This window comes from Phyllopteryx taeniolatus, chromosome 16 (assembly GCF_024500385.1).
Source record: "Phyllopteryx taeniolatus isolate TA_2022b chromosome 16, UOR_Ptae_1.2, whole genome shotgun sequence".
In the NCBI taxonomy this organism is placed as follows: Eukaryota; Metazoa; Chordata; class Actinopteri; order Syngnathiformes; family Syngnathidae; genus Phyllopteryx; species Phyllopteryx taeniolatus.
In genome coordinates, this window is record NC_084517.1 from 2,354,161 (window position 1) to 2,367,917 (window position 13,757).

At 43.3% G+C, this 13,757-nt stretch overlaps 1 protein-coding gene across 3 annotated transcripts in view; it reads left to right on the forward strand.

The window, feature by feature from the left end:
- prr12b (proline rich 12b) overlaps positions 1-13,757 on the forward strand; it is a 44,490-nt gene that overhangs the window by 16,971 nt on the left and 13,762 nt on the right. For all 3 annotated transcript variants that reach the window (XR_009784798.1, XM_061749214.1, XM_061749213.1), the window contains exons 3-7: positions 464-625; positions 858-5,308; positions 5,666-5,872; positions 6,959-7,033; positions 9,686-10,499. Coding sequence is in view for 2 of the 3 variants with exons in the window: in XM_061749214.1 (XP_061605198.1) it covers positions 464-625; positions 858-5,308; positions 5,666-5,872; positions 6,959-7,033; positions 9,686-10,499 (5,709 nt within the window). In the remaining variant the exon portion in view is untranslated. The remainder of the gene's footprint in view (positions 1-463; positions 626-857; positions 5,309-5,665; positions 5,873-6,958; positions 7,034-9,685; positions 10,500-13,757) is intronic.

Genomic DNA, 13,757 nt, shown 5'->3' on the forward strand with positions numbered 1-13,757 from the left:
GTGAACACTAATCCAGTGGTTCTTAACCTGGGTTCGATCGAAACCCAGGGGTTCGGTGAGGCAGTCGCTGGGGTTTGACGGAGGACTCGACACACACCGCGCGTGCGCTCGTGTGTGCGTGCCTTATACGTAAAAGCCTTTTTACACTGCATTTTGAATGCCTTGTTCATGCCGTTCAAAACGCAAGGGAGCGTCAAAATTGCCGTTTACCATTGTGGCGTTGCGCCTCGAGTTGAAACAACATTTCAACGATACGGTTGACTTGAGTAGCATTGCTGTGCCGTCAGACACCGCATCCAATAATAAAAAACAGCCCAAAAAATTTACTCGTACCAATGAACCCTTTTCGAGAAATGTAGAAATAACATAAAGAAAAGGAACATACTTTGTTGTGAATTTTAACAAGGTTCTTTCTCTTTCTCAAATTCTCATGTAAAACATCATGAATGTGGTTTGTTGCCAGGCCTGTCAGGGCTGTTTGATGCCAGTCTCCACCACTCAGGCCCCTCGGGTCCTGATCCATCCGTCATGAATCTGATTTCAGCTTTGGATTCCCGTGGTCCACAGCCCCCACCCTCTGCTTCTTCCCTCCTCACACAGTTTCGCCCTCCCTCTTGGCAGTCTGGTAAGTGTCAGCATGTTTGGGGAATCCTAGTTTAATGCAAAAAAAACAAGTAAAATATCTAAATGTACTGTAAATGATCATTTGATTTCAAAAGAGTAGTTACAAGACAAATAGTTTTGTTTTGCAAAATATAAAATTATAATTGTTCAAATGTCTTTCCTATTGTGTTGAATGAGAACTGTGACTTGTATTGATTGACACTATCCGTGTAATGTTGATTTGTGTCCTGTAGCAATGCACACACCGGCCCCAACAGAGCTCTTCATTTCAGGAGCTCTTCCGGGTTCCAGCTCCTTCCCTTCCTCCTCAGCCCTTTCTGCGTACCAGCATCCTGGCTCCTTCTCCGGACACTCCTTCACTCCTTCACTATCCCTCCAGGACACACCCACCTTTAGCCCAACTTCCAATGGTTTGTTGTCCCCCCATGATCCCTTGCTGCACATTAAAACGCCTTCCCAGTCTAGCTTGGGATTTGATCGGTTGCTCTCTTCCCAAAGTAGCGCCTACCGCAGCTCCCAGGAGCTACCACCACCTCCTCAAAACCATGCCCCGCCCACCTCCTCCAGTTGCCACCTGCCCCCTCCTCAGTTTAACCTGCTGTCCTCCCAACTCCACAACCAGTCCTCTCAGCTCTATAATGCCTCCATGTTCTCCTCCACACCAGCCCTGATACCCACAACCCCTCCTCAGTCACTTCCTTCACAGGAGAGGGCAATTCCCAGGCAGGATACCGTTATTAAGCATTACCAACGTTCGTCCCCAGTCAATTCCACAACACTTTCACTACAACAATATATCAATTGCGGTGGGTCCGTGGGCTACCAGCAAATACCAAGCCAACACCGTCATGCTGGTGTGTCCTGTAGTCCCTTAGGAGAGCAGAGTCCACCCTCAGATCCCAAACCTATACCACAGTCAGAGTCACAGACATATCGACCTAATATACAAACACCCTACACTTCTTCTTCCTCCACCTCGGCCTCCTCCTCATCTGGTACTAAAGAAACCAAGAGCTCCACTTGTGGCTACTCTTCATCAAACTCAGCATCATCATCTTCTCGAACCTCACACACGCCACCATCAGCCTCGTCAAACTCCTCTTCATCATCTTCAAACCCAAAGGCCAGCACTGGAACCTTGTCAGCTCCCTCTCGTCAGCAGCCCCCACCTCAGTCAGCACCAGTACCACCTCCTTTACCAGTGGTGTCATCAGCCCAGTCAACGCCTAAACCATGCCTCTCTACATATGGTTCTCCACCTGGAGCTAAATCTAGCACAAGCCTACCAGGGCTGACCCCTCCCCAGCAACAAGCCCAGTCATACTCGCCTCACCAGCCAGCATCAACTCACATGACTCAGTCTTGTGGTGGCTTTAGTTCCCCTAATACACGCGACATTAACTCTGGATCGAGGGGGAATGGAGGGAAGGCTTTCACTGATTTAGGCTCAGGTGGACGCTCATTCTCAGCAGAAATTGTATTTGAGGACTCAAACTTTAGTTCAGCTTCTCAAAGAAGAGCAGAGAGTCCTTCTTTAGGGTATGGGAATACTGCAGGATCAACAGGAAGTGGGTCATCAGGAGTTGCCACACTTGACACCGGACTTGGATCAGCAGGTTCAGGAAGTGGGGTTGCCAGTGTTGGCAGTGGAGGCAGCAGTTCATACCACTTGAATGAGTCTAGTCCCTCACCTTCTGTCAGTTCTACTGCCGTCCACTCTGGGTTGCACTCTCCTGCTTCTGTGCGACCCGCACAATCCCCTGGAGGCTCAGGGGCCAGCAAATATCATAATACCTCCATGCTCTCACCCACATTTATAGCATCATCACAAGGTTTCACTGAAACACGACAACCGTCCTACCACTCAACTCCACCCAAACCAAAAACACAAACCAAAACGCTTGGGATTGAGCACTCTCAAGAGGAGGAAGAAGATGATGATTTCCTCATCCAGCAATTACTACGTACACAAAGTTCAACTTCTCATTCTGCCCAGCATCATCAATCTTCTCTGCAGATACCACAACAGCTCCCACTAACGGAAGATAAAGAAGCCAAGGTAGTGACTTATGACATGAACAAGATCTCAGAGGAGCGTTACCACCTTCACAGTGTAATTCGTACAAATAGCACTACTAGCAGTTCAGACCCTGAAACATCTATTAGTGAAGTAACAAGTGGGTTGAATAGTCAATTAGAAATATCACAGAAGAAGCAACAGCAGACTAAGACTGAGTTGACAATGTCGAAATCCACTAGTGAAGGTGTAGGAGGGGTCACAGACTCTCTTTCACATACTAACCACTCACATCAATCAGAACACGACTCCCTGGTTTCTGTGGGTCATTATGGAAGAGGGGACCCCTACACACAGCACCCACATTCTCAACATTCCCACCATATCGCACACCTGTCACCCCATTCTCAACAACAATGTCAGCAATCCCAACTCTCTCAGCACACACAGCCCTCCCATCATTCTCAGCAAAATAATCCTCATCCACAGCATCCTCACATGGAGCTAAAAAAGTCTTCAGATAGAACAGATAGTTCCTACTTGTGCAATACAACAGATGTGCAGCAGGCAAGACAAAATCAGGTTTCGCACCAGATGATGAATTCGCCACCAGACTGTCCTCAGCAAACTCAGATGCTGCATTCTGTCATGTCTCGGACTAAAATGGACGCCCAGCAAGCACCACAGCAACATCCTTTGAGCCAGCAAGGTATCATGGGGTCATCTAGAGGAGCAGGGCTGACAGGGGTGGATTCCCATACACAGAGTCAGTCCTCACAGCTGGAACTCCAGTTACAGAATCAGAGTTTGGATACACACTATAGCCTTGGAGCACCAAGAGATCAAAGCCAAATAAGCCAGAATTCAGTGTCCACTCTAGATATGTTGGACCAACCTCTTTCACAGCCAAGGAGAAGAGATAGTGGAGGAGCGCTCGATAGACATGGCATCAGGATTGGTGCTAATATTACAGAAGGTGATTGTGTTGTTGGAGAAAGACATAGACAACAGCACAATCTGTCATCCCACCACCATCCCCAACGAACAGCCCCAGAGCTTCATGGCTTTCTTTCTGAACCAGATATGGGTTTACCAACCACCTCTCACTTGCACCACGTCAACCAATCACAGAGCCATGCCCACCACCAACAGCGAGCACACAGTCACCATCAACTTTCCCACTCCCATTTAGCTCATCCACAGTCACAGGAAATGATGGCAGGAAATATAGGAACCCCCCAACAACTGCAACAGTCCCAACCAAGAGAGACAGAAAAGCATCTGTCACACACCCAGCTAGACCGACTTAAGCCACATCAGTTTGACACTGTTAGCCCAGGTGGAAAAACAAGACTGCATCAAAATCAGCAACAGGAGCACTTTACATCTTTAACATCTATTTGCTTTTCAGACTCTCTCTTAAATGATGAAGACCGGTCTTTCTTTCCAGGAATGGATGACATATTTTGTTCAGCAAATTATAAGTCTAGTTGTGTCAGGGATTCTGCCACTGGACAGGCTGCCCAAGAGAACATTACCCAAGGTCGTAGGCAAGAGGGCATGGACATCCTAAAAAGTGGTGGTGCTGGACAACGTTATGGTCTGGTTAGTCATCATGGAGATCAAGGTTATGAACAATATTGCCACAGTTTCTCTGCATCAGGAAATACAAATCTGAATTTAGATATTGATTCTATGAAGACACATGATCTGCCCTCAACTGTAAATACTGATCAACTTGGCCTCATACAATCCCAGACCCCTGCTATGGGATTGAATCCTGCGCCTCAAGACTCGGTCAACAAAATGACAGGATCTGTGGGAGTTGGTGGAGGTTCAAGTAGTACTGGTATGACCTCAGCGATCTTTTGTTCATCTCGACCCAAAAAACTGCTGAAGACCAGCTCATTTCACTTGCTTAAACAGCGACGTGAGCCACAACCTCTAACAAAGAAAAATTATGCACAAGAATATGAATTTGAAGATGATGAAGAAAAAGATGATGGTCCAGCTGATATACGTCTAAACAGTCGACGCCTTCCTGACCTAATCCCTGACTTGGTTTCTAGCTGTCGAAAGTCCAGTGTGGCATCAGGAGTTAGTGGGCTCAGTCCACTGATGGGTGACATGGACTTCTGCTATTCTTCCCTTGGACATTCTCAACCACTCCTCCCCCAGGATGGGCCAAAGAAAAGAGGGAGGAAACCAACAAAACCAAAACGTGAAGGCCCTCCTCGCCCTCGAGGTAGACCACGGATACGCCCTCTTCCAGAGCCTTCTTACTGCCGAGGCCTGATGGGATCAGCAGCTGGGGAAAGTAAAAGGGGTCGCGGCAGGGGTAGAGGTCGAGGTAAGAGAGAGGAAGGGCTCATGGAGAGTCATCAAGATGTAAACAAAGCACACAACCTCCCATATCAGCAGCAGCAGCAGCAGCAGCAACAGCAACATGTCAGCCAACCGCAGCATCTCCAACAGCATCCACATGAACACCACAGACAACGGTTAGACCAACATCAGATATCACAACAGGAACAAGGACATCTCTTGCATCATCATGTGCCCTCCTCTCACCACCAAATGCATCACCAACAACAGCAACATGATTACCAACGACATATGCAGATACCAGCCCAACATCTGCAACAAGATTCGGGCAGCCCCATCAAGGTACTGTGAAATAGACAAAGTACGCTATAAAAATGGAAGTTATTGTATGTATTGAAGTTATTATTATTATTATTAAGTCCCTCCACCATAAGTACTGTAATGTTAAATCAGGGTTGATGATGATAAATGTATTTGATTATTAGTAATATTTGGATTTTTAGTCGACTTAAATTTTTCTCTGAACAATAGCTAAATGGTGCATATACAGGTATTATGTCAAGCACATAACTATTTTCCCAAAAGTACATTATGGTTAGGCATTATTATGTTGAATTGTCAAATAAGACAAAGCCTATTTTATGTTCCAGATTACATGGCTTACTTGCAAAGTTCTGTTGGTGTCGATCCATCTTTCAGGTCACACTACCGGTTTCTGCCATGCCCCCATCAGAATCATTGCTTCGGACTGATTCACTGTCCAGCACGGATCCAGCTCTGTCTGATGGATCACTGGTGTCAGCACCATCACTGGGCCCCAGTCCTGGACCCAGTACCAACATGGACATCAACAGAAATGAGCTAAACCAGACACAGGACAAGATGCATCATGAGTATTCTGGAGAGGTATCTACTTCAAACTAAATTTATAACATTGTATACATTGCAATATTGAGTATCTCAATATTGGGTAAACTCAGTAGTTTATAGATTGAAGCAGTCCCCTCATTAGTTTAACTGATTTAAAGCCCTTTCCTCTCTAATAACCCTTGGACTTGTCTATTGTTTTTAAAAAGAATCCAATGGAAGTTTGCAGTTATTTCAGTCCCAAATGTTTGAAAAGATGATATGAATGACTACAATACCAATTTTACCATGCAGATTTGAATGGATTGGCTCTGTGCAATGTGTGACCAAAGCTGAGAGTTTCTCATCTCCTCTGTCAAATTATTCACAACAGCTTGAGGGCGAGTGAAGCGGCTTTTTCACAGGGGAGTGGCAAAATGACAAATAAATGGGGTATGGGTGGAGAAGAAATCTGTGACTGAATAGTGATTTTTTTTTTTCCAATTGAAAATGAAGACTTGAAAATAAAATATAGAAATAAACTCATGCTGATTAAATGTGTCTTACAATTATGTCCTGGACAAATAATTTGGCATGATATGCACTTGGTACTTTAAACATGGATCTCTTTTATAGTTTGAACATTAAATGTGTGATTTACAGTATATTTTGGCTGCAAAAAAAAACACTACCTGTTTCCTAAGCAAATCCCTTTACAGTTCTGTGACTGTATTTGCAGATATGTTCTCATTTTGGCGACTTGGTAACCATGGTTATACTGCTGATTTTGCCCTATGTAGTGCTGGGGGGTTGGGGGTGGGAGTTCACATCAGTGGCCCTGCAATTTTAGGACAATATAGCACATCCTTACCAACCCCTATGCCTTTTTTGAGCCAAGTAATTAAATTCTCACAGTAAATACATCACATTTGAACTTTGTTTGATTTGAGCACCAGGGTGCTTGTCCTTGCAGAGCAGACTTCTCATCTTCAACATAAAGGGTGTGTATCAATATTGTGAATCTGATCATGCACACTATGTACAATATGGAGAAATATCTTTAGTTCATCATTTTTCCAAAGAATGGCACCAAACGTTTACTAAAGGGATTTTAAAACTGTTATTATATTTCTGATTTCAACACAGATTACATGGAAGAAAGAAATAGAAGAGCCGTTGAACCCTGAAGGCTGGGGCCCTATGCAGAAACTCTCCAGTTCTGTAAGTTGTATTGCATGAAAAAAAAAAAAAAAAAAGAAAAGCCAAGACCTTTATGTGTAAAGCTTATCAACATCATCCTATCTCCACATTTCAGGTAGCTGTTTTCACCTGGTGCCATAAATGAGTTTATAATGAAGAAACAATATATATAAATATATAACATTCCATGCTGGTTTTTGGTCATAGGATTGGGGGGAAAAAAGGAAGGTTTGTGCTGACTGACAGCCAGTTCTCTCTGACTGACAAAAGAGAGGAGAGAAAGCACTGTTACCAGGGCAGCCGTTGCCATGGTTACTGTATTTCTAAGTGCAGGATCCTTGCTGCCACCTGCTGTCTTTTAAGCCTTACTACCAATATGGCAACAAAGTGAATGTTGTGCCTACTCATAGATTTCATTTGGATTTAAATAAAAAAATCGGCACACCTTAAAATGTTTTTTTTTTTTTAAATTTCAAATTTCTTAAACAGTGGTGTGACAGTGATGAGGAGTAATGCGTTCAGTCAGTAACAAGAACGGGTGGGGTACTAATTCTACGTTTTTTTCCCCGCATGATTTTGATCAATTACTCTATGACCATTTTTGACAAATAAACATTCCTAAGCATCTAAGAGCATGCTCCACTGTTATATATGTTACTGCTGCATCCAAAGGCAGGTCTTGTGTTATTTGGGGGTGAATACAAGACTGCATTTTCCCCCTTTGAATGGCAGATGCAGTGTAGAGAAGAAAAAAAACATCCATCCATCCATCCATTTTCTGAGCCGCTTCTCCTCACTAGGGTCGCGGGCGTGCTGGAGCCTATCCCAGCTGTCATCGGGCAGGAGGCGGGGTTCACCCTGAACTGGTTGCCAGCCAATCGCTGGGCACATAGAAACAAACAACCATTCGCACTCACAGTCATGCCTACGGGCAATTTAGAGTCTCCAATTAATGCATGTTTTTGGGATGTGGGAGGAAACCGGAGTGGCCGGAGAAAACCCACGCAGGTACGGGGAGAACATGCAAACTCCACACAAGCGGGGCCGGGGATTGAGCCCGGGTCCTCAGAACTGTGAGGCTGACGCTCTAACCAGTCGGCCACTGTGCCGCCAAGAAAAAAAACAACTGGAAAAAAAGATGTACAGAGGTGGAGGTGGCACTGCATTGTTAATATGCTGATAACAGTCTGTGTTGAGAGAAGATAATTGCTGAATATGCTCGAGCCACTTCTCTTACTCATTGATTTTTCTGCTTTCTATGCAATAAGAACGATGTCTGAATATTTACAGTAGTATGCAAACATCCTATGCCAACTGTTTTAATAACCTTTTTCACAGTCATCATTTAACATAATAAAATGGTAAATAGTAGGATTTCCACAAAACTGTAGAGAGATGACACATGGGCCACTGAAATGTGAGAATACAGGAATTTGTTTTCACCATTTTATTCATCATGGCATCAATATAACCATCCACCCACCAAATCATAATAGCACCACCTGTCTGTTTAACATCTTCATGAACTAGGAAGAAGCCTGCTATCCAACACACAGATGGACAAACAAAAACAAATACAAGGGGCAGTAAAAAAGTAATGATCCCAATTTAATTATACCTACTAATACATGATTCCCCCCCCCCCCCCCCCCGCCCCCAGAAATTATAACAGTTTGTAGTTATAGTGTAGTGTTTCAAGGTTTACACAATAATTATTTTTTAAATTCTGTCTTCTTTCTGTCAGCCTTTTTGGAAATGAGGTCATTGTTGAATGCCTATCAGGAGCAGAGAACTGTGTTTGAATTTCTTGCTTTGGAAACATTTTAAAGAGGTTGCAAAATTAGTATGGGGACGCTGCAATAGGCTGCAGCACAGTCCAAAAGGGGCTGTCCAGGATCAAAGGCGAAGAACAAGAGCCTGCTGTGAGTGACCTCTGCGACAAGCAAAGGAGCAGCAGACCACCTTCAGCAGTTTAACCTGGGAATAGTACTAGGGTCAAGGCACTGATCGGAAAAGATCGGAGCGTCACCATTGATGACATCACAATCATGTGTCATCATTAATGACATAATCCTAACCCCATAGACATTTTGTCAACCTTTTGAAAATATTAAACTCTCTCCTTCTGATGAACTTTCAACAAATTGTGTAATTTCCACAATGGCTGACAGAAAATGTTCAGGCTTAACCAAAATGATAAATGGTAAATGGACTGCACTGCGATTGGCTGGCGACCAGTCCAGGGTCTACCCCGCCTCTTGCCCGAAGATAGCTGGGATAGGCTCCAGCACGCCCGCGACCCTTGTGAGTAAAAAGCGGTAAAGAAAATGGATGGATGGATAAATGGACAAACTAAATTTCTGAAACCTTTTTCAATTATTAGTTGGTTAAATAAAATGGGGCTCATTACTTTTTGACTGCTCCTCGTACAACACTACATTTTATTTTCACTTTTCTTAGCAGTTTAGCATGGCATTGGCCTGGGCTGTTCTGAGTGACATTCTAGATATATACAGGTCTGATCATTAGAGTATTGATAAAACACCAACTCTAATGGCATCCCAAGACAGCAATGTACTGTACTGTACTGTATAGTATAGTATAGTACAAGTATAGTCATCAAAGAAACATTAATCTGTCTCCTTCAGTAATTTAAACTCTACTCTTCTTCAGGTTGATGAGAAAGCATTTGACTTCAAACCAGGCTTCATGTCCTCTTTTCTGGACTTCCTGAAGACAGGCAAAAAACAGTCAGGCCTTGAACTGGTAGATGACGGTAGTGAGCAGGAAGCCATGGACACCTGTTCCTCTCTGAAAGGTGGGATCAGACCCATAACCCCTACACCGCCGCTATCCCCAACTCAGCCACAGCAGCTTCCGGGGACATTCAGCCAGGAGAGGGAAGGCGAGGGGACTCTCAGTAGTTGCCCAAGTCCTTGTAAACCTCTCGATGACGAACTGAAAGGGAACCTGGAGGCGCTGCCGTCCTTCTCCTCTGATGAGGAAGATTCGGTCAGTAAAAACCAGGACTTGCAGAAAAGCATCTCATCTGCTATCTCTGCCCTCTATGACACTCCACACTCTCTGGCTGCTGCGATGGCCTCTGCTATGGTCAACGTACCATCGAGTCTCTCTCCCCCAACCCCACAAGAGCCACCACTCAGCCCCTTGCCTCCTGCAATGCCTCCCCTCGTTCCCTCTACCACGATGGCTAATGGCAAAGTTGGGATGCTCACGTACAATCAGCTTCATGCTCCAGATGAGAACAACTTTGTCTCCTCACAGACCAACGGAGAACAGGAAGAGCAGAGCCAAAGTGAGTCAAGAGGAGAACACAAAGAGGAGGAAGAAGGAGGAGGAGGGGAAACTGCGCCTGAGGAAGAAATGAAGAGAGATCCGCATGATTCACAGCAGACAGCGCTGGACGAGCTGGAGGTGAAGAAAGAGGACAGAATGTCTGAAAGACAGAGGTCGGAGGTTTCCAAAGGTAATATAATCGCCTCGCCTTTTTTACAATTGTTTTGCCCCAAAATGTCAACCCTTATGTGATTTTGGACTGACTTTTGTCGAACCGCGTTTGGAGTGGGTCTACTTCTATTTAGAGGATAATTGGTTCTAATTTGTTCAAATATGACCTGGACATCTGGTCTCAAAGCATTTTGGCTTAGCAGGTGGTGTAACATTCAGGAGTGTTCTGAAATTAGGTCATGTGATGCTCTGTCAGCTTTGCCAAAAACTTTCATCACTGATGAGGACAACCCTCACAAGTAGACCATTAAGATCATGTGCCAAATCAGTTGGTATTGACCACGTATCTATGCTGTTGCACAAAGGGAGTTGTAAATTGCGTTCAATGGAATCACTTGCTATTTACACAGTATTGGTACAATGAGAAAGAAAGGAGGACACATACAGTATGACAACAGTTAACCATTATTTTTGTCTGCAAAAAGATTGAAATTTTATTTTGCTTTTTTTATGGTGTGAATGTCAGTGCGAATGTTTGTTTGTTTACATGTGGCCTGCGATTGGCTAGCCACGAGTTCAAGGATGTACCCTGCCTCTCGCCAAAAGGTGGGATAGGCAATAGCACACCCGCGATTCTTGTGTGTGTGACACACACACACACACACACACACACAGACACACACACACACACACACACACACACACACACACAGTCCCGTCCAAAGGTCAATTCCTTTGATTTGTTGTATGCTACCGCAGATATTTGGGTTTCAGATCAAAAGAGGAATATGAGAAAAGTTCCGAAGTCCAGCTTTTATTTCATGGTATTGACATGTAGAAGTGTTAAACAACTCAGGACAGAGCGCCTTTTGTTTGAAGGCACCCACTTTTCAAGTGAGCAAAAGTATTGGAACAGAGATGATTAAATTAACCTAAAGTGAATAACATTGAATATTTGGTGGCATAACCCTTACTTGCAATAACTGCATCAAGCCTGCGACCCATTGACTTTACCAGACTGATGTATTCTTAATTTGAAATGCTTTTCCAGGCCTTTACTGCAGCCTCTTTCAGTTATTGTGTGTTTCTGGGGGGTTCTTCATTCAGTCTCCTCTTCAGGAGCTAAAATGCATGCTCTATTACACATATGTCAAACTCAGGCCCGGGGACCAAATTTGGCCCACGATGTAATTATATTTGGCCCGCAAGACCATATCAAATGTGTATTAGAGCTGGACCGCCCGTATATAGCACATGCGCCACTAATATTACAAGTCCCAGAATGCTTTGCTCTCGTGTTGGCCCATCTGTCTAGAACAGCGAGCGCACCTTCCCTTTCTGTTGCAGTCGTTAGCAACTATGCTACTAGTCTCCTCGAGCAAATTTACACTTCTCCTTCCCAAAAGTGGCCAAACGAAAGATGGAAAACGGTTAACTTTTAAGACAGGTGGGAGGCGGATTGTTTGTTCCCTAAAGTAAAAGACAGACCTGTTTATTGTGTGCGCAGCAACGTGGCTGTAACAAAGTATATAACATAATTGAATTAATGTTTTTTTTAATGCCCTTTATCAACTCCTCGGCAGGGACTGTTAATAGTTTGAAGTTTGGATTTTTATTGAAGGACATTCTTATTTTTTTGGGTTGTTTTGTTGTTGGCCTTTGAAAAAAGACTTATATAAAAAAGAAAGGTAGTTGGAGATAGATAAATAGAAGATGGAGACACAGAATAATTCATGTTATCTATTTAAATACAAAACAACAAACAAATACCACTGATGTCTTTTATCGCAAATTTGATTTCTCGTGTTTATGATATTAAAGTTTTTCTTATTCCAGATTAAGTGTTTAAGCAAAATTTAAGTTTCTTGTCATATGATAAACTTTAACGCTAGATTTCTGGAGAGAAGGCAAACATGCAAATCACAGTGATTTTTCATTAAATATCGAGTTTGGCCCGCGACGTCCCAATTTTTTATTTTGGCCCACTGTGAATTTTGAGTTTGACACCCCTGCTCTATTGGGTTAAGGTCCGGTGATTGACTTGGCCAGTCTAAGACCTTCCACTTTTTCCCCCTGATGAAGTCCTTTGCTGTGTTGGCAGTGTGTTTTCTGTCATTGTCTTTTTACATGATAACCCTTCTCCTGAGTAGTTTGGATGCATTTTTCTGTAAATTTCCAGACAAAATGGTTTTGTTGACTTCAGAATTCATTCTGCTGCTACCATCACAAGTTAGATCATCAATAAAGACTAATGTGCCCATTCCCGAAGCAGCCATGAAAGCCCAAGCCATGACATTACCTCCACCATACTTCACAGAGGGGCTTCTGTGTTTTGGTTCATAAGCAGATCCTTTCTTTCTCCATACTTTGGCCTTTCCATCATGTTGGTAGAGGTTAATCTTGGTCTCATCAGTACATAAAACTTTGCTCCAAAGGTTTTGTGGCTCATCTCTGTACTTCTTTGCAAAATCCAATCTGGCCTTCCAATTCTTTTTGCTGATGAGTGGTTTGCATCTTGTACTATGGCCTGTATATTTCTTCTAAGTCTTCTTTGAACAGTGGATTGCGATACCTTCACCCCTGCCCTGTGGAGATTGGCAGTCATGTCACTGATGGTTGTCTATGGGTGTTTCTTCACAGCTCTCACAATGTTTCTGTCATCAACTGCTGTTGATACACTTGGCCGACCTGTTTAATGTCTGCTGCTCAGTACACACCAGTGCTTTCTTTCTTTTTTTAGGACATTCCAAATTGTTATATTGGCAATGCCCAATATTTGTGCAATAGCTCTGATGGATTTTTCTTCTTCTATCAGCTTCAAAATGGGTTGCTTTTCTCCCATAGACAGCTCACTGGTCTTCATGTTTGCTTAACAGCAAATGCAGTTTTCACAGGTGAAACCCAAAGCCAAAAACAAGCATGAGCTAATGTTTCAGCAATCAATCTAAAAGGCAACACCTGAGAAAAAAAAACACCCATCAGTCATGTTCTAATACTTTTGCTCACTTGAGAAGTGGGTGGCTTAAAAAAAGGTGCTCTGTCCTGAGTTGTTTCACACATCTAGATTTAAATACCATGAAATAAAACCTGGAATTCTGAACTTTTGTTTCTTATTCCTCTTTTGATCTGAAACCCGACTGTCTTCAGTCGTATACAACAACAATGAATTTACCTTTGTTTGTTTGCACATAAACATTAAATAAACATTGTACCTGAAGAAATGTCTTTAAAACAGTTAAAATAAAAGGGAAGGTGTATTGTACTTAAAAGTTAAATA